Consider the following 27,931-nt stretch of genomic DNA (forward strand, 5'->3'; position numbering starts at 1 on the left):
TACATTCTGTAAAGATCCATCAGCTTTTGTTAAGTTGCTAGGCTGAGAACTATTTAGAAATTATGGTACATGTACTAATTGTCCTTTAAATGCTAATTCCCTCTGTTGGTGTCAAACCAACCTGACACTATCATGAAGTTTTATTCTCCTCTCTGCACTACATATATACATAAAATACCACACGCAAGTCTTCACTCTCTGCTGGCAAGGCAAACACATTACCAGGGACTGAAGAAAAAAAAAATAGTGGTTAACTCGGCAGAGTTTTGAAAGCAAAACCCATTGGCCATCCCCAGCAAAAAGGGGCATCTTGAATTTAAGGCAGCTCACCACACATGAACCCACAAAAGATTAGAGGAATTCAGTCAATGCAAAAAAGTAATTGACAGTATAGGCTCCTGTGAGTTAAGAGTCAGAATGACTCACAGGAACATTTTGCTCCCAAGCCTTATAAGGATGGCAAGTTACATAATCCTTTATTTCCTACTCTTAACTGGGTCATAAGGTGTCCTTAGCTTGTATTATGTTCTGTGAGTAATCTTTTGGCTTAATGGTTATGAACAATATGCTGAACAACTTCTCTCTCCATTCTTCCATCTCCCCCTCCTCCCCCAGTTTTTTGAAAGTGCAGATCAGCTGAGACCTCAGCCAGCGGCAAATTATCTTCATTAAATACTATTTGGCACTCGGTTGTTACATGCATGAATCTGGTGCGATTACGTTTATCTGAGTGGCTCAAGGTCAAAGCATTTAGGAAAGTCACAAGAAAACAGGAATACTTTTTATAAATACTTATCACTCTAACTGGGCTATGTGCACGCACAAGAGACAAATAGACAACTGGTGATAGCACCATTACCTGTGGAGGGGAAAGGAGTGGAGGCCACAGCAGGGAAAATGGATTCGCCCTCTTCATAAGGGGGCTTCACTGTTGCCAATAATCTGATCGGGTCTCCATTCGCTGGATTGAGATCTTGTGCGTTCATTAGAAGTTTGTGTGCATGGCTTCTCACTGAAGTACAGATATTTGTAAAGGTCTACTATTATATGGTTAACTGGATCAGACATGCACATTTTCAATTTCTTCTGCACAAGGATGGGATCTAGACAACCATTTGGGTAAACAGAAGGCACGTTTGCTCGCAACAAAGACTCTCCCCGATTACTGCCAACCTTCTGATCTAGATACAGCCCCACATGCCACATCTCGTGCCCAGAGTTTCACCTACTCTCAGAAGATGGAGAGCACCCCATTGTGGTGGCAAAACTCCATTCACGCGTCTCTGAACCCTACCTACACATGCTGTTCAACCACAAATGGATACTGTATGTAAAATTCAGCATACTGGTGTTTTCCGTTTTAAATCAGTACCAATTTCCAAGTCCTTGCGGGACTCCTTCCTAGTCCTTGCAAGGCTCCCCAGTGGGTGAACAACATGAAACTGAGTCAGAAGGCAAGGCTAGATTCAGTACTAGACATGCTTCAGCAGCTGCCAGGGTTCCAATGTCCCGGCAGGGTCCACTGCTGATGCCTGCTGTGAGCACCCCTTAAAAAAAACACCACCCTAACACCCAGACTGGTTATTTAAACTAGCCACCATTTATATTTCCCAGACAATGATCCAAACATCGCATTCTTCTAGGGCAACATGCCAAAAATAAAATAATGACTATAACAAACCAACAGGCACCATGTAGTGCAGCAATGTCACCAGGTAAGCTAACCAGGGCAAAGCGTCACCAGAGTGTAGACTGCCTAGGGCCATTCAAACCTGCAGCCAGATTGGATAAGGGCCATGTATAAAAGGGTTTCTAACCCAACAGCTGACGGGGCTCAAGTTAAAGGGAATCAGCACATAATAAAAAGAAGATACTCTACTAATATTTTTGTTAAACAAGTTTTATTTGCCCAAGTCAGCCCAAACATGTTGTAGACAAGAATCTGGATGGATATTTAATATGATCAGATCTCCAATTGTTAATACTGACGGTTGCTTGAACATAGTATCGTGTAAAAACACCAAGAAAGTATTTTGTGGTATGGGAAGAAAACATAAGTCTGAACATGGACAAGCAACCACAACGGGAACTTCTTGAACAGTACATATTTGGAAGGCATTCCACCAATTCCAGTGCTCCGTTTCATCCCTTTTCCTTTCACCAGTTAGCTCAAGAGCAAAATAATTTAAACTACTGCTATGGAAGGATTAAGATTATTCCAAGGGAAAGACAGTCAAGCCTTGTACAAACTAAGTTTATAGCAATGAAAACCTGGTTATGCTTAACATTGTGAAACACTGCAAAACACTTATCTTGAGAAATGATGCATAGATAATAAGGGAAAGGTCTTCAGTTATAGCATGACATAGCCATCCCTTAACTGGCAATCTTTCAGCAGGTTATGCTAGATGTTTGTAGGGCATGGAAAGGGTACAAATGAAAACCAAATAAACACATAAAGAGCAAAAGATTTAGAAGATTAGCCATTTAAATATTTATTGGGGTGGGGGAGAAACACTGGAATGCATATAGATGCCAAGGTCTTGGGGAACTTATTGTTAATTTTATGTGTTAACCTTTTTTAAAAAAGAGGAAGAAGAGGAAGAGGAAGAAGAAGCAGCAGCTTGAGTCAGGTGGCTATATGGACGGGACAAATGCCCTTGGGCAACATTCAGATAGGGAAAAACATTTGTATACAATTTAAGGTAACAAAATGACCAAGAAGAAACTGTACCTTATTTTAACACCCATGAAACAAACCACAATACCACCCTTATTACAAACTGTCAGAATTTCTACTTAAATAGTTAACATGTGAAAAGCAAAGGATTTGCTTTTAATATAAAAATCGGTGTATGCCTGCAGTGCATTCTGAAGTCCATTCAAATCAATAGCTAAGCACTCATTGATGTCAATGGAGTCTGGGCCCTATGGAAATCTGTAGTCAGTTCCTTTGGCAGCATAATTATGATCACACCTCAGCAATAAATAATGTTTTAGTCTAGAAAAGAGAAGAGGGAAAGATGATCCCATTGTCACCAGTACACTAAATACACAATTTCAACATCAGAATTTATACATATATACAACCTGCATAAATGTATTGTAAGATTACAGCAACTAGCAATAATGCAAAATGCAGCTATGTATAAAATTTCACTGATTTTTTTTTTTAGAGAATGAGTATATATAATGTTGTGTATAAAATATCAGACAAGTGGATATATATACACACACATACTATTTATATATTATATATAAAGAACAAAATACCATGAAAAATGTTGCTTCAGCTTAACATCACAGTCAAAATTTGGGCACCACTTAATGTAGTATCAAAGATTGTGAATCAATAAAAACTGATTATGTAATTTATTAATATGAAGGAGTTACATACTCATCAAAAAGTCTTCATTTCATTTATCAAATGTTTGGGCTGAGAGAGGTGGCGGCGGGGAAACTGGGCCTGCTCCTAATAAGGATTCTAAAAGAACACCTTTTGAAACTAATTCAGTTTTGAAAACAGAAAAGGCTAATTTGAGCCCCATTTCCCATTCTATACCATTTCTAGACAGAAAGGAAACCACCATGGCTAGATGATCAACTAAGTAAGTGTTCCAGAACACACACACACACACACACAAAAATATTGGTCCAAAATGGAACTGCAGCTGATCACTAACATGCTTCTGAACAGCCTATTTAGCACCAGTATAGGAAGTGAAAGGGCCACTTGACAACAGGCAGGTTTGAGTTAGACAAACACAGACCTCACTACGAAATAACAGGTATTTGTACAACAGACGGTAAATATTTCAGAAGGGCTCTGAAACCAAAGTATAAATGCCTTTCGATTTTCGTGTGTTCCATCATTACCTTTTGCTCAGGCTAAATCATTAGTTCATTTCACTACCCACCCTGCTTGCAGAGTATGGTTCATCCATATGTAACCTATAAACAATATATTAAAGATGTATATTAAAGATGATTATGTTAAATAGCTGGATAAGTAAATGGTCAACAAGGAATTAATAAACCTAAAGAAAACACAGAATCTTTCCTTTCATTTTCTGTCAGGGCAGGAGTCTTTCTGATCCCTGAACACTGCAATTATATTTTTGCATGATATTTATTTTAGATGCTTAACTCTTAAAAATGTGTATTTGCTAGTTGAGGCCAAGAAGATGACATCTGCTCCTAGATCGCTGCTTTGAATAAATTGCAGCATAAATGTTGTCTTCCCAATATGAAAGATTTCTCTTTCATGCAAATAAGTATTCAGCAAAACCACTGAATGAAAGCAGAGAGAGAAGGCAGAGCAAAAGGTCTAGTTCCATCACAGTAACTTGTGCTTGGAAATTAATTTACATACTAAAAATGCAATCTTGAGACTCTACTCTTCCTAGACAGGGAATAAGAACTACTCCTCAGCAATAAGTAGCACTAGTTTTCTGAGAAATGCAAATAAGAAATCCAATCTGGCAGAAACCATAAAAGTCCATTAACTGCTGTCATTCAAAATTTTCTTCTCCCAAATTTACAACTGCTTTATTGTACAATCATAAAATGCAATCTGTTAGGATGTTCTAGTAGGGGTGCAAACTGAAAAGCAAATTAGCTAAACTAATTGGGTTTCAAGATACCACTTCAGACTTAAAGGTTCCATAAAAACAATGTCATTAATAAACTCTGGAAAGAATGAACAGGAAGAGCTGCACATATAAACTTGCTTTCAAGCTTTTTCTTATGAAACGTAGCACAAGGAAAAGTTACTCTAGAGAGGCTTCATTATAAATAGGGAGCAGAGCTGATGGACCACTATGTAAAGCAGGGTGTTGAAGGCAGCTCCCCTTATTTAAACAGCTTTGCAAGAAGAAGAAAGTGTTAAACTTGAATTAACTTTTTTAACTTTGAAATTGCTTGGCTGTCTTTTCCCTTGAGCAGAAGCATCCTTTTAAATCAATGGAGGGACAATTTAAATGACAAGGGTCAGCAACATCCAAAACTGTTTTCAGGAACAGACTGCATTTTCACAGGAGAGGCTGTTGATGGTAATTTGTTCGCTGCTGTGTAAGGGAATGAGCTGGAACTGCTGGATAGCATGTTCCTTGAGGCAAACTGGATGCATTGTTCTGGTATGTGAACATATCCATAGGCATACCCATTTGTTGGGCATAAGGGACTGTATTAGGTGGCGGAAGGCAAGAATTCTGGTTCATGTAAGCAGCAGTGGATTCTAGACCGGTGCTGAAATACAAAAAGAAAAGAAAAAAAAAGACATTTTGTCAACACGCAAAACAAACGGCAACCCTAGAAAGATTACGCCATTTGCAAGACGTCTTCAATACAGCTTTGTTGATGGAGTACCTTAAATAAGCTGCCTGACCAGGCTGAGAAGTTACTGAAGAATTTATAGTTGGCGGCAAGGACCTCAGTGGACCAATCTGATCACTTCCTGGATTGTAGCCTTGAGGAACACCATGAACCACATAGTTCCCACTGTGAGGGTGCATGGGATAGGACTGCAATGGAAACAGAATAACATTACAAGTCTGAAATTGCACAGGTAAAAAACTAAAAGGGTAGCACACACACAAAAGCTATGGCCAGTTTTGTATGTGGCAAAAGCACTGCACTAAAGCTGTGGTTTTTAAAACTCGCAGGAATTGTTCCTTGAGGGAATAGAAAGAAAGGGTAGGTATTTTATAGCACAGCATCAAGGTCATTATTGCACCATCATGGTTCAAGTAGCTTCCTCTAAGCTTCTATCACAATGTGGTGGTTATACACAGGCTTAAATCCTCACTCGGTCACAAGATTTCCCAGGTAACCATGGGCCAGGCATAGGCAAACTCCTGCCCTCCAGATGTTTGGGACTACAATTCCCATCATCCCTAGCTAACAGGACCAGTGATCAGGAATGATGGGAATTGTAGTCCCAAACATCTGGAGGGTCAGAGTTTGCCTATGCCTGCCTTAGGCAATCATTTTCCCCAAATTAATCTGCCTCACAAGGTTACTATGAGGGTAGAGTAGGTGGGAAGAAAACCATGGTTGCTGTTCCAAGCTCCTTGGAAGAAGAGTAGGGAAAAAGTCTAACGAATAAAATATTCAGGTCTTGTTCCATCAAAAGCTATATTATACTAGTACCTTAAGGTGATAACCATCTAAACCACACTCAGATTGAACCCACTGAAATAAATTGACTTATCCAATTATTTCAGTGGGGCTGCTCTTAGTATGACTGTTGGCCCCTTAACTATAGCTATCACTGGTTTTTAATACTCATCAGGAAGCAGCATTATTTTCAAATGACAGGAATATTAGAATTTAAGATGTCTAACACTCATAATTTCCTTTACACCCCCCAATATAATCAATCTTCTATCATTTTTAAGAGTTCACTGCAATGCATAATAGCTAAATGCATCATCTTTGATGTGGCAGTTACCATAGTAACTATTCTTTCCACACTGATTATGTAAAATCCACCTAATATATGCAGCCACTCCCCCCCTTTTTTGCACTTAATTATTGCCTGCACATTTTCCTCTCCCCACTCCCTTAGTTTATTAAAGCAAACGTGAGTGTTTGGAGTGAATTTTCAAGTTATTTAATTCAGCACACAGAGAACTTGTAGCCCAAAGGAACAAGCAAGAGAAATCAATACTTTACTGGACAACACTGCTTTTGTCCTTCCAAGATACACTTCATTGTCAAAAATCTCAACACTACAACTCAAAACATGTGCACCAACAGATCTCTTTTATTTTACTTATTGTTTGGTGTCAACGTAAAAACATTGCAATGCTGGTGTATCACCCATAATTTTGTACTGCAGTATGCCTAATTTCTAAGTCCCTCTATCAGCTAGCCCACAAGCCTTTTAACTAGACTGCTCATCAATGTAAAGCTTGAACAAGTAAATCTATCCCCCTGATTTGCAAAGCTACAATGAAAACATGTTTAACTTGGAAAACTTACTGGCTTGGATCTTATTTCGCAACACCCCCACCCACTCAGCTGTAGCTCCCCAAGGAAGGAGGTGATATAAAAACAATTATTTTGCAAATACAGTCATACAACACAATCTTAACCATGCCTACTTAGAAATAAGTCCAATTGAATTCAATGGAGCTTATTCTCAGGAAAGCGGAGTTAGGATTCTGGGGGAAAAACACAGAACCTGCTCCCCTCTTTGGATCCAAGCCTACAATAAATTTACAATTAAAGCATTCTCCGAAATCTGTTAACTACCGTATGTGGTATGGGTTAAAAAAAGAAAGAAATAGCTGTGGGAGAAATAAATAGTAGCTGTTTTGCTTACGTGTATGTTGACATGTAATGCAGCAGGATTCAAAAACCTTAAAATTTAAAGTTGTTAATGGAGCAGTGGCCCTCGCTCACATTGCAGCAACTGTTCTTAAAAGTATCCTTGCTAGACAGGGACACTGACCTGCACTGGAACACCAGCGGACGTGGGTGGATAGGGTGCAGAAGAATGCATCTTCGAGTATGAGGAATACATAGGCGCTTCATTCATCAGTTTGTTGTAGAGCTCCAAAGCTTCCAAGGCTTTAACATTTAGTTCAGACAATTCCGAGTGCTTCCTAGTTCAAAAAGAGTGTTAAGTCAAGTGTTTGCAGTTATGCACTTGTCCGTGTGCTAGACATTAATGTGCAGCCTGTGAGGTTAAGAAGTGACTTGGAAAGAAGGTGTTTGCTTCTCAATACCAAGTCTAAGGACTTCCCTGCAACACATCCAACCCTTTGCTCGGTTCCCATAGTTATCATGCAGCCTTCTTCAACAGAGTGCCATCAGATGTTGTAGACCACAACTCATACCATTGCCAACCACTGCCCTTTATGGATTGAGGATGATAGCACCTTTAGTCCAAAGTCTCGAGAGATTCCCGTGTTGGCAAAGGCTGCTCTACAGGATACATGAGCTTCCTAAAGCTAGCTAGCAGTTTTACACAAGCAATTCCCAGAACTGTTTAAGTAAGAACTTAGCTATACACCCCCACGATACTTCTCCATCAAGAGGGGACAATATAGTTGAAGGCTATGACAGGAGACATGACTGTTAAATCTGCAGGATTTCTAAATTTTAACAGCTAAGTTTATAAGTTATCCAAACAACATTAGGGGGTGAGGGGTGGGAGAGAGAAGCTGAAAATAATTGGGATTGATATCTGTTTCCAAGAGACCAAAATCCACTTGGTTTGTTCTACTGATAGCACTACCCCCATAGTTAATATCCCTCCCCTATTATGCCTTCATTCAGCACTCAACCAAATTGCAGGAAGTGGTCACCTGCTGGGAATGCAGAAACAAATTAAGATGGCTAGACCTACACCATCTTACAGGTGGGTTCTAGTAAACCCACAAAGAGCCCCACATTCTAAACCTATTTGCAGCCTGAATTGTCCTCTTCTTTGCTTGTGCATGGCCTAAGTACAACAAAGCTAATGTCTTGTTTCAAGCTTCTAAACAAGCCTGGATAAGTTGAAAGAGGTCTATAGAGAAAACATGACAGTCTTAAGTCTTCTATGTGCTGCTTAAGCATACATTCCCATTTTACTCACACGTATTGCTCAACTGTCTTACCTATCAATTTCTTCTAGTTTTTCATCTATCATGGGACTCATCTGTTGGCAGATATCTGAGAATATACAAATATTGATATTTGTTCAGTTAAATGTTCATAGCTGAGGAGACTGCAAGCGATATAAATGGGGCTGATATGCATTGTGATAGGGGAGTCTCACCTCCCACCTTTCTCCCAGACTGCCACTTAGCTTATTGAACAAAGGACAATGGATTATGGAATAGGAGTGCTGGCACATTTATCGGCAATCAAAAATACCTTCTAAATCCAGGAGATCAGGAGAATCAGGTTTAGGGTCCGATGGATCTATGCTCTGGAGTAACTGTAATGCCTTATCCATCTTACTCTGAAAGACGAAGAAAAACATCACTAGAAAGGCATGCAGAACTCTTAGGACTGCAAGTTTCCAAACTCAGTCAAAATTCAATAGCTTTTTCAAGGAAGTAGTATCTAATGAGACTTTGTACTAGTTGAAAGCAACCACACACCTCATCTATGTAAACGGGCTCCGGCTCAGCTTTTGTAACTTCTTCTGTTGTGTCTTCAGCAGAAGAACTTTTCTCCACAGTTGCAGCTAAGAGAACATGATAGCATGAGTTTCTCAATCTAAAATGTTTTCCAAGCAGTTTGTTTGTTTGTTTCTGAATCACTTCCCAATAAAACACCCTGAAGCAAATTAAAACCAAAAACACCCAACAATAAAAATGCCTATAAAAACAAATCCAAGTTCAATACAGTTACAGGGATAGAAATATCTGCTTAAGTTTTCCTACGTGCAGCAACTCTTCACACACGGAAAAATAAGTTTTAAATTCTGCTCTTGTGGCGTACGACACTTATTTTAAAACACAAATGCACTGAGCTCAAAACCCAGATGGCAAATTAAAAGTCATTTCATATCATGACTTTTAGCAGTTTGACTTGTGATAGTTCAATGTTTTTGTTTGGCAACACCAAACTTTTTGATTAGGTTGCAACAGAGCGTTAAGAACCATCTATTCTCACATTTTCATCCCTCCTCCATCTGTGGCTTCACAGCAAGTGAAATAGTCTTGTCTTGAATTAATAATGCCACTGACAAGACATATGGGAAGTTACTGCTCATAAAAATGCAAGATCTTCTGTCATATTGCATAGGGTAAAAACGATTTAGCAATCAGAGCACAATTAGGCATTGTGAGTCAAGAGGATTAGAGCCAATTCCCAGGGTACTTAGTGACTTTGGACAAGTCATTAAATTTCATGGTACGTTCCTACATCAAATTGGGATAATACTTTATGTGTGACTTTTAAAGTGCTTTCAATACCACCTTTTTTTATTCGGCTTACCTGACTCAGGCTCATCGTTTAAGTTAGAGGTCACAAAATTAGATGGAAACAATCCTATTCCTCTGTGATTTTCTCCTTTCCACCAATTGGCATCACTGAGCAATAAAGATTTACATTTTATTACACAAACAGTCAACTGCAATATACTGTCCCTCACCCGTTTCCCTACAAATCCCTAGGATAGGCTCTTAATTTACAAGTGAATATTTTCCATAACTTGCCTTCTGCCATTCATAGCTCCATTAAAGAAAAGCCACAGAAACAAACCACAACCGCTTGCTCTGCAAGACATGCAAAGCACTGTAGGGACAGATTTGCAAAATGCCCAGCATCTGCTACAAGGTACCAAAATGACACAAGAAAACACTTGAAAAAAACCCTCCTAAAAAAACCTGTAGAAGCAAAAGCCTAAATATTTGTTCTCTGTGTGTATTTGACACCATCTTACTATTTTCTCTAATGTTTAAATCTCACAAGTGTTCTCCAAAACCTCAGAGGTTGAAACAAATGAAACAAATTCAGTTAAGTAATTTAATATACAATCCTTACTATGCATTCAGGTTTGTGAATTAGCATGTAACTATAGCTGTTTTACATGTGTTACAGAGCCTAGGGCTTGCTGATCAGAAGGTCGGCGGTTTGAATCCCTGCGATGGGGTGAGCTCCCGTTGCTCGGTCCCTGCTCCTGCCAACCTAGCAGTTCAAAAGCACATCAAGTGCAAGTAGAAAAATAGGTACCGCTCCAGCTGGAAGGTAAATGGCATTTCCGTGCGCTGCTCTGGTTTGCCAGAAGCGGCTTAGTCATGCTGGCCACATGACCCGGAAGCTGTCTGCGGACAAACGCTGTTTGCCTCTGTATTTTTGTTGGAAGCTGCCCAGAGCAGCTGGGGCAACCCAGTCAGATGGGCAGGGCATAATAAACAACAACAACCACAACAACAATTACATTATTAATATTTTAAAGTCCCTAAGAATACTGGAGCATGTTGCCCAACAAACTATCTTCTGCTCCTCTGCCCAATTAAGGGCATTAGGATTAGGGCATTAAGAACAGCAAATTGAACCCAGCCAATTTTGCCAGTACTGGCATTGCACCAGGTCTTGAAGACACACCTCATTAGACAAGCATTCCTCTGAACTTGAACTTCCTGATCTAATTGCTTTAATTGCACTTTTAAACTGCTTATTTTGATGTATGTTTTAAATGCTTTGAAGGAATTGTTTCATTGTGTGTTTTAATTATGCATGGGTATTTCATAATTGATTTTATAGCTGTAAACTGCTCAAAAGCCATTGAGGCATGTAAGCAGGACACAAATAAATAAATAATCCACCATAAAGATTAACCGCAATCTGAGGTTCCAACACAACTATAAACCAGTTAGTTGAAAATGGCAGGTGAAAACGCTTTCTCGCAGCCACATAGAAAGAAAGGGGAGGGGACATCACACAAGTCTAAGGCTCATGAAAGTCGCCATGCTTTCCTCCGCAAGACTTGAGTGAAGCGCTTTTAAATCAGTAAACCTCTGGAAGCACTTCACTTTTAAAAAAACAACAACAACACAGTTCCTAAAGAACACTTCTGGTGGTGGCAATAAAGAAATGGCTCCATGATTCAAAAGCTGGGACAGCTACAGTATCAGTCCATATCACAATCCAGAACATTTCTATTTCAAAGTTGTATTAATTTCAACAGAACTTCTATCCAAACCAATACTGCAGCCTGGTGCTTTGGTTTGGCTTAAGAGTGTGTTCCTGCAATTGAAGAACAATCCTACTGATGAAATTCATCTGGGCAAATTTCCTCTCTTACAACAGGACCTGCCCCTCTTCTCCCCCTACCTGCGCTCCCCCCACATCTGGGCCAGATGACTGGGGCTCTCCAGAACACAGATGCCAATGGATGACACCCTTTGCCTGGGAAGCAGGGCAAAGTAGAGTTGTAGAGTTTAGAGATGAAAAGATGAATGTAAGCTAATCTTGCCTCAAAGGGTTCCTTGTGGCTTACACACACATGAAAATTCTGATCAAGCACAGAACCCCCTTGTATTTTGAGAAGAAACCCTCCACAAAGATTTAAGAATTTATCTAAATGGTTTTTGGGTGTCCAAGGAAGTTTTACAATGATCACAGGGGTTCAAAGCATAATGAGCATGCAGTAGTATGGCATACATGGTGGTATCCAATGTAAAGTCATATTCAGAGTAGATCCAGTGAAATGAATGGGCATGACAAATTTAGGTTCATTGATGTCAATGGATCTACTCTGAGTAGAACTTTGTTGGCTACAACCCATACAGAGTAGTAGTAGTAACAACAACAACAACAACAACAACAACAACAACAACAACAACATAATATTACTTATACCCCACCCATCTGGCTGGGTCTCCCCAGCCAGTCTGCGCGGCTTCCAACAGGAGATTAAAAACACATTAAAACACCAGTCATTAAAAAACTTCCCTAAACAGTAAATAAATTTAATTCAACAGCCCTCTCTACAGATAGAGGTCTCAAAGTATAACATACCTGTCGTCCAAAACAACAATTATATCTCCACTCTTAAAGGTGAGTTCATTGTCCTCGACAGCTTCAAAGTCATATAAGGCGCGCACCTTTCTTGAAATTTTCTGATTGCTTGGGTGAACTTCTACAGATGGGTATAAAGGTTTTGTTTCTGTTTGTTGTTTTTGCTCTTGCAAAGATAATTCAATAGCTATGGTTTGGAAAACAAAGAAATGCCTTTTATAATGTTCCAAATAATGATGAAATGTGTTAATAGCAGTTTTATTTTCTACCATAAGGTAACTAGTTATTTATTTATTGTTAAGGATATTGCTAAAGCGCTATACACTGCAATATAATTTCGTGTAAATTAGCTGGATTACTCCAGCTCACAAAGAGCTTCTTAAGTCGTTCACCACTGCTATAAGCGTGAAAGGTCTCAGACCTCAAGCTGCTTATAAGCTTTAGAAACTAATGTCAGTTCTTGACAACTAGCAAAACAGAATGACAACACTAACAGAAAATTGTTAGAAGAAACAAGCATCCCAAGAGCTCAATTAAAGGGAAGAAGAGCTCCAAAAGAATATGCATTTTCTGAGGTATAAAACTTGAATTTTCCCTACTCCTTGCCCCCTTAAGAAAATAACTGCTCAATCCTCTCATTGTCTTCCATTTCCTAACCCATTTCCACCTCATTGTTCAGTCTTCTTTAAATGGAACATGTTGTGCATTTTAGGCATCAAAATACATCTCCAAGCATAAGCTTAGAAACACTTTAAATGTTATATTGCTCAAGATACATGGTGACTAATACTTTACCTTTAGCTATATCTTCATCCTCTTTGTTTTTGCTTGATGATGCACCATTCTTGGCAACAGCTGAGGGACTCTGTAAATGTACTGGCAATATTAATATACTACACCAAGTGGAAAAAGTTCTATATTTGCTTGTACTTTAAAAACAGCAGTGATACTGATGTAGCTGCCTTGTGGGAAGCATTTTTTAAACTTGTTTAAAACAAGAAAGGACTGGAATCTCAAGAGGTGCTAGGAACACAGATTTTGGATAGGAACTCTTCAGTGTCATCTCAACTTCCAGCATTTCAGTCACAAGGTAATGGTATATACTGTCTCTAGACAAAATGCCAACTCAAGCCTCAAGAGAGTTACACCTAAGGCTAAGTATTACGTGAATGAGTTTGGACTCATGTGCTTGCTCGTACCGGAAGGAGCGTCTCCACCCCCATCGTTCTGCCCAGACACTGAGGTCCAACGCCGAGGGCCTTCTGGTGGTTCCCTCACTGTGAGAAGTGAGGTTACAGGGAACCAGGCAGAGGGCCTTCTTGGTAGTGGCGCCTGCCCTGCGGAATGCCCTCCTGTCAGATATCAAGGCAACAAGCAACTATCTTACTTTTAAAAGACATCTGAAGGCAGCCCTGTTTAGGGAAGTTTTTAAGACTGTACTGTGTTTTTAATATTTGGCTGGGAGCCACCCAGAGTGGCTGGGTATGTATGTATGTATAAATAAATAAATTTATTGCACACATCAATTTGGTCCTTGGCTCCCTATTTTGAGGGTACTTCACGAGTTCAAAGCGCTTCATCTACATTATCTCAGTAATTCTTACAAAAACCTTATAAGGCAGAGTCAGTATTTGGTACTAGCATCACAATACATACAGGTTAGCCCTGTCACAAGTAATACTGATCAACGAATCCCCCCACTCCAAGCACCTTTGCTCACTGCCTCCAGAGAGACCCAAGTCGGTAACTGAGTAAGCAGAGCAGACCTTGAAAAGTTTCCCTCCAAAAAATGCATTAGACCAGAGTATTTCTTCAAAATACATTGCTTTCTAGCACCTGCTGATGTCCTCCTCCTGTTTCTTTTGCCCTGTATGGCAAATAGTTTGTCACACATACTGATTTTTCATAGCGCTACCACAACCCACTCACCCCTTCTTTTTGCTGAGGTTTGGAATTCATTAGCAGATCGATAAGGCTATATACAATAAACAGCAGTGGGTGGGGCTTGGTTTTAAAGTTCCCACTATATGCATCTGCATTCATCAGGGTCATGAGTTTAGCTATGCTACAGTTCTCCATCTTGGCAATAAGGATCAAAGCATAAAATTATGTTGTTTTAATAGCATTTCTTAAATGACTGAGTATATTTAGATATTTGTAAACTAGCCAGGAAATAAAAATCTTTTTAAAAGGATGAAATATATATTTGATAATAGTTTATTCAGATGCAGGGTAAAATTCTGTCTCGCTATGAAAACCAGGCATTTGCTGAAAATCAAGCATGTCAAAATATTCTGCGTTTTACTTAAAATGTCCTCACGTATCTGCAAAATTGTAAACATGCCAAAAAGGTTATAACTATAGCCTCTTACCTGTGATGCAGAGGTAGGAAATGTAACCCCTTCTTCCTTAAGAGATTTAATAGTTGCTGATATTAGACTGAACTGTGGGTCTTTCTGAAATTCTTCTGACCATTCAACCATTAAAGCTTTTAATTTTTCACATACTTTAGGATGACCCTAAAAAGACACAAACAAGCCCGGTTTTATAGCACAATCTACAAGGCAAATTTTGATTTTTAAAGCTTTGTGGCTAGGATTCAAAGAACCACCCAAATTAGCCTAGAAGGCCTGGGGGGGATTTGGGGCTTGCGTCACACCTCTTCTGAAACCGAAGGGAGTTTGTTTGTTTTTTTTAAAAAAAGGAATTGTGAAATGGTGTAAGGGTCGGCTGCTTAAGATGGGGAAAGGCCCGCTGAAGGAAAGAAATGCCATTAGGCACAGCCAGGTCCTTGGCTAAACTAGCTCTTTGGATCATGGCCTATGTTTAAATTGCCTCGTACTAAAATCTAGAGGTCAATGCAGCACTGATAATATGTCCACAACCTGTTCACATACGCAATAGCAGCATGTAGAACTGGGTGTGTGTGTGTGTGATCTGTTGCTCCCCATCTTCCAAACTGAGCATGTTGTTGCTGCTTACTGAGAGGGAACGGGACATGGCAGGGGTAGAGTGGCTCAGATGCCACAGCAGAGCCAGTCCAAGAGGCCCAACACTGTATTCGCACTCGGCCTGCGCTGTATTGAACTCCCTGCTGCAGCAAGCAACACACTGTATTCAGAAGACGGGTGAGTAACATGCCCCCGCTGGCTCCTGCTGGTTATAAATACAATTATTCGGGTTTATTATGTGCTTACGTGCAAATATTTTGCTCTTCCGGCTCTACTACTGTGCAGGGTTAAGATCTACCTGATTTCTCACGGTCTGTCATTCCTGCATGACAGTTGTCAATTCAGATACTGCATGTTACGCTTTCTTCATTGCAGTCCATAATGGAATACTGCTGTGGAAAATCATTTCATGTTTTAGTCTCTTCCACTCATCTCTCTGCCCTATCAATTCTGTTTAATTTGTCGCTTTCTGCAACCTAAGTTAAATATCAGCAGTGTATTGGACAGATGCATAGACACCATAACAATGAATTTCTCCCCATTGGCTTTTATTAAATATGGAGCATATTAGAACCTTACCTTGTTTATAATAACTCGTACTTCACTGGCAAAGTCGCGAGAACAGACTTCTAAGTGAAAAATCTTTCCACAGTTTGAAACACAGGCTCCCAATAGCTAACAAGTGAAATTGAAGGCAAAAATTAGTAGATGAAAATAACCACATAAAATACAAGGTGTAAGCAGGGACAAAAGGTATTGGTCATAACAAAGATTTACTACATCATCTACAGATATTAAATAGAATTCAAAAGCGATCATCTAGTATTGCCTTATGATTAAAAAGAACTGTTTTAACCCTTTTCATAAAATAAGTATGTATTATACTTACAGTTAGTGCCTGCAGAGCAACATGGGGTACCTTGTGATTTACTCTCTTCAAAATGGCTTTGAGGCAATCTTTTGCTCTAGATAAAACAATATCATTTTTCAGACTCTTATTTCAATAACTTAATTCACATGATGGCAACCTGCGGGCCTATTCCCCTCCCTCCCCCAATCTTCCTGTCACTGCCACCCAAAGTTGGGCACCTCCCCTGACCACCCCCTTCTTCTGACACCTGGAGTGACTTTTGGTTGCTCTGGACAACGGGGAAGACATCCCATTACTTTGTGGACTCCAGGGTTTTCTCTCCTAGCGGTACTAAAAACACAAAGAGCTGACGGGATGGGGGTGGGCAGCCTTAAAAAGAGCAGAGTTGAAGGTGGAAAGAGCCAGCATCTTCCCACTTCCTTCACTCAACTCTGTTCTTCTCAAGACTGGTGGCTCCCTCCCCACTCTCACAGAGCAGACCATGGAGTGGAGAAAGAGAAGGGCCACCAGGCAGGCTCCGCTTGCCTGCTCAAAGCTCTTTCTCTGGCACTGACGGGGTGAGCCTGCAACATGAAATATGTGGAAAACAGTGGCACAGATCTCTCCAGGTCGTGTGTATGCGAGAGAGAAGAGGGAGAGGACGGAGTGTGTGTTTGTGTGAATGGACAGTGATGGTGGGTGTATGCTCTTGTTTGAGAAAGGGGTGCACTCTGATCACACACACACACACACACACCCCGATCACCTTCTCCAAAGGAATATCAACAAGATTGCCCACACTTAACTGAAAAGGAGACAGGAAATATTGGAAGGGAAAAGACACTGAAAACCAAAGTTTTGGGACACAATCCTACCATTCATGTTGCAAAGGGAAGCTCCAACAGCCTTTTTTTCAGACCTTCAAATTCTGCATAGAGTCAATGTGTGAATGGGAAGCTGGATCACACCTATTAATTACCCCCTTGTTCCACACATTGATAGGATCTGTGTTCAGACAGCCTACACACTAAAGGTTTTCTCCGCAAGACTGGGAACCCTGAAAAGGCAGGGTTATAAACTGCACACATACTGTCAATCAGGAGATACATCTCTGCTCCCCTTTCACATGCTGATCCAATACAGAATTTGAAGGTCTGAAAAGGCCTCATCTCTCCTCTGTCTTTTGGCTGCTTTTAGCCCTTGCAAAATTGTAGTTTTAAGTTAGGCAGTGCTATTTGCCACCAGAAGGTGGATTGGTAAAAAAAACAAAGCAGTATCATTAAACACAATTTGGTATACATTTTTAGCTTGCTCAAACAGAATAGGTACCAAATGCTTCAAAGCTTGAATAAAGCACAGTCACATCCAAGCACACATTTTACTACTTCTTACAATTTAGTCTGAAAGCAAGCAAATATATCTTGCATGCATTTTTGGTAAAAAAAAAAAAAAATAAAAGCTGTCAAAAAGAATGAGAACCAAGAGTCCTGGAAGACAATCACAAGGAAAAAAAGTTCATCTAAACAACGCTGGCATTTACTGGAAACTCTAGGTTAAAAAAATTCTGCTACTTCGCAACAGAAAGAGAATTTACTTAACAACCTGGACAGTTTCTCAAGTGACCTAGTTACATTTTCTCTTTGCATCTTAAATGGATCTGATTTTTTATACAAGATGAGCTTTAACATAAGCACATTACTGTGTATACCAGGCTGAATTGACTGGAATGAATAGAGCTACCTATCAGATCTGGGCACAGGAAACACAGATTACTCAGCAGAAACATAAAATGACATTCAGTGAGAGCTGGCAGGCAGGACGAAGTGTCTTACCCATTAGGAGTGCTTCCAACTTTGTCACATATATCCATAATAACTCCCCAGTCTTCAGCTGTGTTGTACTCATTTGTGGCTTTTTCTATAAAGAAAAATAGTGCTTTGAGAATCAACACCTTTTCAAACACATACACATGTTATGACTGCCACTAGCAAAACAACTGCTTTTTATTCTGTATATGCTCCCAAAGCTATAAACTTCAGAAGCAGTTTTTTCGTTCCCACCATAAGGACACACACATTTCTCAGTGTGATGGAAAAAACCTCCTCACAGAACTGCAGTTACAAGGTCATCATTTTATGTGATCTGTTTAGTCTGAAAAGGCATATCTTTCATACCTCCTTTACCCAAGTGTAAACATATGAAATTTTGTACATTAACTCTTTAGAGGTGGTTACAAGTCTAATGTATCTGCTATTCATATTTTTTTTAACCAAACTGTAAGATGGGCATGTCCAAAAAGCAGCTTGCAGCACAAGTATTTAGTTTTTAAAATTCTCAGTTCTTTCATAATATAATGGAGAAGAGATTACAGCAGGATTGGCTTACAGCAAGTAATGTTGCTGCCTTTAAGGCAACAACTTAAAACTTCTTAAACGTATTTACAAATCAAATAACTACTTTGCATCTTAGGGAAGCGCTGGAGTTAATTCTCTGCTTTGTGGAGCTGGAGTAGAAGCTGGAAGATGACCCGACCCACCTCCTGCAGCTCTCAACTTCCCTGAGAATCTGTTCTGGAGAGTTCAGGACTACAGGAGGATGGGGGAAATTGGCAAAGATCACTCCCTTCCCTTTAATGGACACCTCCTGCTGGCTCCAAAGCACTTGCACAACAGCTTGAACGGGATTCAACCCATTTACTGGGCAAGAAGTAGGGACAAAACAAAGCTTGAACAAGCACCAGCACTGGCTCACAGAACTTTGTTTAGAGCTCGGAAACCATAGGCAAATAAATGAGGCATTTCCCTTGTGAAAACTGTAAATTCTCTTGAAATTGCCGTCTGTCCAAGCGATGTGTGAGAGACTCTCAAGATCTGATCTGTGTGTTTGTTAACAGACTCCTCCTTTACAGCAACTTCAAAGCATAGCACTGCCAACCATTGCCAACAGCATCAATGGTGTCTTCCCAACTCCGCTGCACTGCAACTTCCATAATTCCTGATAACTGGGAGTTGGAATCCAACAACATCCAGAAAGCCAGATCTTCCTTATCCCTAGTCAACAGCTGTGAAATGATACAGAACGATCCATTCCATAATTTTGCACTGCCCCCTGCTATCAAAGAAGGGCTATTAAATCAAAGGGTTATGGCTCAGTTGTAGAGCACCTGCACTGCATGCAAAAGATCCTGGGTTGGATTAATTCCCAGCAGCTCCAAGTAGGGATAGACATAAACCTCAGCAGAGACTCTGGAGACCTGATGCCAGTCATGCTGAGATAGATGGACAAATGGTTTAACTCCATCATAAAGCAACTTCCTCTGTTGTTCCTCTGTTAAAAGAACATCAGAAGGTGGTTTGAAAATGAGTTTACTTCTCTTTGGTTATTTTTCTTTTCTTTGGTGTCCTCTGCTCCGGGCTGTTATTGGGGTCTAAGGATTTCACACACACAAAGGACCCTGAATTGGTGGAAGGACCCTGAGAGAGAGGCAAGGAAGGGAAGACCTCCCAGGATGAGAGACTGGGAGAAGAAGAGAAAGTTCCCAGAAGAGAATTGGGAGGCTCCACCACTTTCTGAGGGTGACAAGGGTTAAGAGCTACCTTTGAGAGAGGACTCTTATGTTTTCTTTTCTCTGTTTTTGTATTTATTTCTATTAGTTTATTTTAGCTTATTGTGTTATGAAAAAGCTTTAATAAAATATCACACACACATATATACATACTGAGTTTCAGAAATAAGTGTATTCATGTTTTGCCTTGATTTTTATCCACCAATTTTCAAATTCCACGCTAAGGCAGTTAAGTTCCAAGCTGTATGGCACAGGAAATCAAAGGCTCCTGTGTGCCTGAAATATCCACCCACAAAAGTAGGCTGACTGTTTTATTTTGGAATGTTTAACCCTCTGGTCTTGTCTCTTCCTGATACAGTTCCTGCTGCCCTACTTCTGCATCCAAGTCATCCCCAATTAAGAGATGTAACACAGGAAGTGCCAATTGCTTTGCTGCCTCAACCATTGCTCCAATCAGGAGGCACATGCAGAACAGTTAATTCAAGCAGAAATATTAGGGGTGGTACTCCTAGGAGAATAAAGAATTCTTATCCATTCTACAAGTACTGTAAATCTTTTAGGATTTATGCATTCAGAAAAAAGTGAACTGTGCTATAACTGTCAGAAGCTCAGATAACAGTGAGACCTGATGGGTAGCTGTGTTGGGGAAGGCCCATACATTGTAAAATCAAACAATTAGTACTTCCATTAACTTCAACATACCCGATTAAGCTAGATATCACAGAAATATCAACTTTTCAGTAAAAAAAAAGGGGGGGACTTACTGAAAGCTAACAAAATTATCTTGTACTAGGAACTATCACACTTTAAATAAATGTATGACTGAGAAAGGTTCTAATTTGAGTAAAACGCTACATGCATATTTGCTCCCATTTCCAATGCTTCCATGTTTGTGTTTGTCTCTAGCAGAAATTGTGGGGAGTACTGTACACGGTTCCTTCCCCTGACTCAGCTGCTAAGACTGCTCATAAAGCCTTATTTGCAATGATCAACTATTCAGTGGGTAAAGGAGAGAGAAAAGGAAATCGACTATCAATGCAGCATCCCTTTCTATGTGTGGTACCTCACTAAGCTAGAGCTATACACACTGACACCTGTTTCTTTGCACTAACTGAAGTTGTAACTGCCTTTTTAAACAACAATATGCCTGCCAGATGGAGAACCATGTTAAACTTGTGCAGTTTAACAAGATACAGTGGTGCCCCGCAAGACGAATGCCTCGCAAGACGGAAAACTCGCTAGACGAAAGAGTTTTTCGTTTTGGAGGTGCTTTGCAAAACGAATTTCCTATGGGCTTGCTTCGCAAGACGACAGTGTCTTGTGAGTTCCTGCTGGTTTTTTCCCCTCCCCCCTTTTTCTAAGCCGCTTATCAGCTGATCCGATCAGCAGATAAGCCGCTTAAAGCCGCTAATAGCGCTAATCCTTCAATGGGCTTGCTTCGCAAGACGAAAAAACCGCTAGACGAAGAGAATCACAGAACGGATTCTTTTCGTCTTGCGAGGCACCACTGTACTATGCAAATTAGCAAGGCAATGCATACTTATAGGGATCTACTTGGTTTGGAGAAAGAACAGAGGGCTATATCTTATATTTTCTTGGATCCAAATACTAAATAAAGATAGCCGCCAACACATAAAAGGTGTCTTATTGTATGATAAAACAAAAAATAATTGTGAACCAATTACTAAAGCATACATCCTGACTAGCTTGCAACAAGTTACAAAAAAAAAGACTGCAGGTTTCAACAAAACACATCCAGATGATCAGAATATTTAAAGCATTCACATTTCTACTAAGTGATCTAGCAAATTTGCTGGTTTCTGGTAATTAATTCAATTAAATATTCTAGTCTCCAATAATAGAAATGCCAATTCATTCTCCACTTAATTCAGGTATCCTATATTATCAACTCAGTGTGTATGCAATCAGCCTTCATGAAAAAGAGCTGCTTAACCTAAAGCAAAGGTTGTTGAACCATGTATATTTTTCTGTAAGGACATAGGAACCAACAGGGTCCTATCATCTGACATGAAAGGTTGGCAGGATTCCAGATTGCTCTATTATATGCATATAAAGCAATCTCTGTATAACAGAAAAGGAATGGATCATAAGAGAATACTTTCTCCCAACTACAGTACATTACTATCTTTTCCACTCTCATGGTGTTTTATGAAGAGCGAGCAAATCACTTTTTTGTTTGATGTAACTGGTGTATGCTTTTAATAATGTTGACTGAAGAAGAGCTTGTGCCAGAAATCAAAGTCCATCTGCGTTCCTCCCTACATATTAGCCTTATCCTAGGAAGCTCAACAGCTGAACCTCTAGCAGAAGAGAGCACTGTCATCCATGTATTTTGGCTTCCCACATTTTCTAAGAGTATCTGAATTACCATCTACAATAGACTATTAAGATATCCAATTCCTCTGTGATTTTTAAAGAACCCCTTAGATCTAAAAAATAATAATTGTCAAAAGCAATAAACTTCAGTACAGTGCACGCATACGTGTGCAGGGAAGCTACAGAAAGGATTCAAGATTATTTTCCTGCCAGTGTGGTGTAGTGGTTAAGAGCGGTAGTCTCATAATCTGGGGAACCGGGTTCGCATCTCCGCTCCTCCACATGCAGCTGCTGGGTGACCTTGGGCCAGTCACACTTATTTGAAGTCTCTCAGCCCCACTCACCTCACAGAGTGTTTGTTGTGGGGGAGGAAGGGAAAGGAGAATGTTAGCCGCTTTGAGACTCCTTAAAGGGGGTGAAAGGCGGGATATCAAATCCAAACTCTTCTTCTTCTTACACATTTTTGTTGAAATAGTGGTTTCAGAAACACACAATTTAAAATCCCATTGCAGATACTACTAGAGAATGTGGGAAGCAATGCTTCCCCCCCCCTTTTAGGCCTAAGTTTGAAAGACACACAGAGGTTAATGCCACTAATTTCACAACTTTTACAGCACAAGACAGCTTGTAAAAAAGGTGCCTGTTCTCAGGTTTCAAAATATCCACCAACCAGGAATGACAAAAGCAAGCAGCTGACCACAGTTGATGTCACTGTAAATGAGGAGAAAAGTGTCCTGTCATGTCTGTTGATATATGGTCTGTTGACTAATAAACTCCAGGTGTAGTGTTCCTTCCAAGGCATCCAAATTATTACCAAGACCACTAACAATATTTATTTAAGATCCAAAACACATTTATTTGACAGAGTGAGAGACAGTACAGTGAAAGTATAGGAAGGCACAAGGTTAAGATTAAATCTCTAGAAGTCTGTTTTTGAATAATTTAACTGTACCTTCGCACAGAAGGTAAATGAGTGCAAGGAGCCTGGCCTCAATACTTCCAGAAGTTTTGGTACAAGCATATCTGTTCTTGCAATGTCTAGGTTGTCAAACCAAGGTCAGCCATGCAAGACTCCCTGCTTATTTTCCCAGTCCCCTACTCCCAGTTATCTGAACAGTTATGTCAATATGATATACTGGGAGAAGGAACTGCATGAGAAACTGCCACATATCTCTGTCTCCAGCACCATTATGGCCTGAATGCATATGAACAAAGCGATCCAGTAGTTTAACTGCTGGAACTACCCGCCAGGTTAAAACCCTTGTTCGTCTTAGAATTTCAGCAAGCTATTAGTTCTCAGTTCCAGTCTTGCACCAGGGTGATGGCAATGGACAGTGTTAGAAACGGAGATATGAAAGCTAGGAGCTAAATGGCACCTTAAAACTGGGTTATGGGCGCAACAACAGAACGTCTAGGCATGATTTTTTGTAACAAGACTACAAAGCTGGAAATGAATGAACTGCACCTAAAATATTACGGTTATTTTTAGATCTTCCCCTGCCTATCTCACCAATATTCTTAACAGGGTCTCTTCTCCAGTTTTCGGAGAGTTGCTGGAAGTGGGGAGGCAGAAAAAGGTCCTCCTTTCCTTCCACTCTACAGTTTTAATCTGAAATCTTAGGTGCAAAGCTCAGAAACTGCTGGCACTCATGAAATTCCCAGTCCCAAAAACGCGCCTAGAACAATGGGTGATGGGAGGGGGGGACTTTTGCCCTTACAGTGGTACCTCAGGTTAAGGACTTCATTTGTTCCAGAGGTCCGTACTTAACCTGAAACTGTTCTTAACCTGAAGCACCACTTTAGCTAATGGGGCCTCCTGCTGCTGCCGCACCGCCGGAGCACGATTTCTGTTCTCATCCTGAAGCAAAGTTCTTAATCTGAAGCACTATTTCTGGGTTAGCGGAGTCTGTAACCTGAAGTGTATGTAACCCGAGGTACCACTTTATTCCTCTAGGTAGCTCACAGCCAACGAGATATTTAACAGAACGAGTACCAGCTCTGGGGAATAAACGAACGTGATTCCTCTATGTATCTAAGAAACGGGCCAAACAACTCTCTAACGCAGGGAAGAGGAATAACTCCACCGCAGCTTTGAGCGCCTGCGGACATTCTCAACCCCCACCAACCCCTCTTATATTTAAGAGGTGCCCGCTTCCACCCCGGCATCGATCCCCAACATTAGACGCCCCTCTTATTCGCCTGCCCAAGACTGAAACCTCAACGCAACAAAAACTCCCCGAAAGGACTCTAGCGGCTTCCTTTAGTGTTTGTAACCCAAAACAATTGTGAGGGCGGGGGGGGGTGGAGAGGAAAGGAACGAGGGAGCCCAGGGTCGCGCCCCTCGGCCTTGGTCCATAAGAGAACCCCCCACCCCGGGGACCCCCACCCCACCCAGGAAGCGCTGCTGCAACGTCGTCCCCAGGGGCGAACAGGAACTGCCGGTTGCCCAAGAGAGCTTCCCGGGAAACAGGGATCACCGGGTTCAATCCTCCCTTCTCCCTCCCGGCCCCGCCCCGGGGTCAGCTGCCTCGGCGCGGCGCCCTGGAGCCCCGGCCCCTCTTTCCCGTGGACACTTGGGCTGCCTGCTGAAGCCCGGCGACCCCTCGCGACCCCGTTTTCCCAGGCGGAGGGGGGTGGGCGGCAGATCCCACCCGCCGGGACTCACCCACATCCTGCTCGAAGGGGTTGGAGGCGAAGAGAGGCATGGTGGCTATTATAATAATGGCGGCGAACGGCGAACCCTCCGGGGCGCTCGGGCCCGGCTGCTGCCCCCAGGTAAGGAAGCGACTCGGTGCGCAGCTACCCCGTCTCAGCACAGCTCCGCCCCGCCCTCGGCTTCCTTTCCGCTCTACTTCCTGTTCCGCCCGCTCCGTAAGGACCCCACCTCGCCTCTGTCTCCGCCCCCCCCAGTTTGCGGTTCGTCTACACAGTCGCCTGAGTTATCCTGGCGCGGGAAGGAAGGCGAGAGGGCCGATCCATAAGGGCTGAGAAAGGGAATTTAGGCATGGGCTCTTTTGAATACCGCAGGTTTATCCCGACGTCGCCGTTTCCGAAGGGAGGAGACGAAGAGGGGAAGGAACAGGCAGGCGGTTCGTTGGGCACCCTGCGTCGGTTGGTCCTTGAACAGAAGACCCATCAAGCAGAGGTAGGGAGTGTTGGGGGGGGGATGGAAGAGTCGCGCGCACCTGGCAATTCCAATGCAAAATGTAGAGGGGGCTTCAACCATAGAGGCGAGAAGTGGCAGAGCGACTTCTAGGGGAAGAGGGCAGGAGGCAGAAGCTTGGCAGAGAAAGCAATGGCGCTTTCGGGAATTGTGGCGCCAGCCCGGCGCTGCACGTTCGCTTGGCATTAAGGCTGCTTTTTTACTTGACTTCGCAGCAGGTGCGGTTGGAATCTGTGGCATCTGCTTCCGTGTGAACGTGGCACATTTCACAGAGTTCAGATGGACATCAGTGGGATCAGTGCAGACTGCAGACCCTCCAAGTGTCTCTATTTTCCAAATTTACAGCAGCCGTCCCGGTTTCTTATTTGATCCCTATTGTCATTGGAGAAAGCTTGGAAGGTATTGAATTAACTGTATGCGAAACTCGAACAAAGGAAATAAGTAACTATATAACTTTTAAGAAGACATCTGAAGGCAGCCTTGTATAAGGAACTTTTTAAGTGTTTCATGTTTTATTATGTTTTTACATATGTTGGCAGCCACCCAGAGGGGCTGAGGCTACCCAGTCAGATGGGTAGAGTGTAAAAAGTAAAAATTTTATTATTACTATGGAATAGGACATCCCTATTTTGATCAAGAGAAAGTTCATAGTTCAAACTCTCTGCTTCAAACTTTTTTGTTCCGGCAAGCCTGCCAAGAAATGTAATTTTAACATGCACTTTTGTTCTTAAAGTCTGATTTTTTATTTATATTCTTATTTATTACCCATTTTTTATTTATGCTAGTATTTATAGCCCACCCGTCACATAAAATATCAGTAGGCTGTACAAAAAAATTTACAAGCACAATGAAAACAATACAGAATGATCATAAAAATGACTGGCTTATCTTTAAAAAGTGTAAACAACTGAATAGGGCTGTTGACACAAGAAACAGTCTTCAAAGAAGTACCTGTAAGTTGTCAGTGAGAATACCAGCTGAATCTAGAAGCTGAATCTAAGCTGGAAAAGTCTTCGACAGCATGGGACTGATGACATTAAATGTCCAACCTCAGGTTGAAACTAGTTGGGCTTCTGAAACACAAGGGGCAACTAATGACACTCCTCCAGATGATCTCAGAGATAATTCTGATACAGTAATTTTATTATGCCTACTCTTTTAAAGTCTATTTTTATTTGCCCCCCCCCCCTCCAGCCTCACGGATCGGTTTGATAGAACCTCCAAAGCTGCACAAAGGAAGGAAAGGAGAGACTGTTCCATCTGACAACCCCAAATATTTCCCATGTCGGATTGATTGCCTTAGCACAATGTTGAATTCCACCCACTGCTATTTTTAATGAATGCTTTATACCATTTCATGTAAACTGTTTAGAGCAGGGGTCTGCAACCTTTAAGACAAAAAGAGCCACTTGGACCCGTTTCTGAAGGGAAAAAAACATGGGAGCCGCAAAACCATTGCGACATTTAAAACAAATATATCTCCAGAGCCGCGATCTGACAGTTGGCGGGAAGGTGACGTCGGGACTAACGCACGCACCGCCCCTATGCGACGTCACAGCCAGTACAGCGCCTGCCACAGTGGGGAGTGTCGGGGCGCACAATGCACCTCCCCCCCGCTAGTATCCGCCCTGGAGCCGCGGCAAAGGTGTAAAAGAGCCACATGCGGCTCCGGAGCCGCAGGTTGCAGACCCCTGGTTTAGAGCATATGCATTTATAGTAGTGCATAAATCTTGCTAAGCTTTATATAGTTTCATTTCACAGATCCAAGAACATGCATTCATAGCCATGCATCCATTTCTGGAGAGGGCTTGGCTATGAGCTTAAATGTAATACCTGTGAGAACATGATACCTAACCGTATGGGAAAGCGGGCGGGCATGTCTAAGAATCCCAGTGACTTTCTGAATGATCTGGAGGACTTTGATCCAAACCCAAACATGTTTAATGTTACAGCTTTCAGCTTAAGCCCTGCTGTGAAGGTTTGACAGAGCTACAGGATTTGCAGAAGTATTACCGGAGTCTATGTCAACAAAAGTTTGATTACTTGTCTCTAACTAGCAGGCTTATTCACTCAACAGCCAGTTACAGAGCTAGTTGTCCTGCATCTTGTTACACGCACTTAACATGTGGTAAATAAGCAACACAAATCATCAATCTGCTTGGGCATGGAATCGGCTATGGCAAAGGAGAAGAAAACTGTTCATGGAAAGAAAATATTGGCTACACAGGGCACTTTTTCTGCCCAAGAGTGGCTGATGAAAATGACAACTATACCAGCAAGGGCAGCAGTATTCACTTCCACATTAGTGAATTCCTGGGCTTTAGATCCAGTAATGGTATTTTTAAAATTATATTATGCCCTCTAACTTTAATAAATAGTGCTGTAGGCGTCCAGTTTATTAAAAACATCCATCCTTATTTCTTTGACTTGTTAGTCTCTCTGCACAAAAATGTGTTCATTGTCATTTCTGTATTTCAGATTCCAATAAAATTACATTTGTTTGAGTGACATATCTTATGTTTGTTTGTATTCCTCATAGGACTTGCTCAGCAAATTTCGTGGTGGTTTTAATTATCAAACCTCTCCTTTCTGGCAAG

The 27,931-nt window shown here is 41.3% G+C and overlaps 1 protein-coding gene and 1 long non-coding RNA gene across 3 annotated transcripts; one reads left to right on the forward strand and one right to left on the reverse strand.

Annotated features, from left to right (window-relative positions):
* Window positions 1-1,884: 1,884 nt before the first annotated feature.
* Window positions 1,885-24,972, reverse strand: STAM2 (signal transducing adaptor molecule 2). Of its 2 annotated transcripts, none has more exons than XM_082198496.1 (14): window positions 24,837-24,972; window positions 18,102-18,186; window positions 16,309-16,384; window positions 15,999-16,094; window positions 14,841-14,987; window positions 13,264-13,333; window positions 12,469-12,589; window positions 9,940-10,034; window positions 9,099-9,184; window positions 8,869-8,956; window positions 8,610-8,664; window positions 7,457-7,610; window positions 5,368-5,522; window positions 1,885-5,247 (listed from the first exon to the last, which is right to left on the reverse strand). In XM_082198496.1, the coding sequence occupies exons 1-14, from the start codon at window positions 24,874-24,876 to the stop codon at window positions 5,031-5,033; spliced, it is 1,485 nt and encodes a 494-aa protein (XP_082054622.1). In that variant the 5' UTR covers window positions 24,877-24,972; the 3' UTR covers window positions 1,885-5,030. The 2 variants fall into 2 exon arrangements, with proteins under 2 accessions (XP_082054622.1, XP_082054621.1); XM_082198495.1 differs by having other exon boundaries at window positions 12,469-12,655.
* On the forward strand, window positions 24,807-27,838 carry LOC309519108. Its single transcript, XR_014213681.1, has 4 exons — window positions 24,807-24,946; window positions 25,199-25,316; window positions 25,550-26,693; window positions 27,022-27,838. It is a non-coding gene; the product is annotated as an uncharacterized lncRNA (long non-coding RNA).
* The last annotated feature ends 93 nt before the right edge of the window (window positions 27,839-27,931 follow it).

This window comes from Podarcis vaucheri (assembly GCF_965113315.1).
Source record: "Podarcis vaucheri genome assembly, chromosome: 1".
Classification (NCBI taxonomy): domain Eukaryota; kingdom Metazoa; phylum Chordata; class Lepidosauria; order Squamata; family Lacertidae; genus Podarcis; species Podarcis vaucheri.

Coding starts and splice junctions, on each gene's coding strand:
- STAM2 (XM_082198495.1), bottom strand. CDS start 24,876: ATGCCTCTCTTCGCCTCCAACCCCTTCGAGCAGGATGTGG. Junction 12,656..13,263: donor GGATGAAGATATAGCTAAAG/GTAAAGTATTAG, acceptor TCCAAACCATAG/CTATTGAATTATCTTTGCAA. Junction 8,665..8,868: donor TGATCTCCTGGATTTAGAAG/GTATTTTTGATT, acceptor GTATATTCTCAG/ATATCTGCCAACAGATGAGT.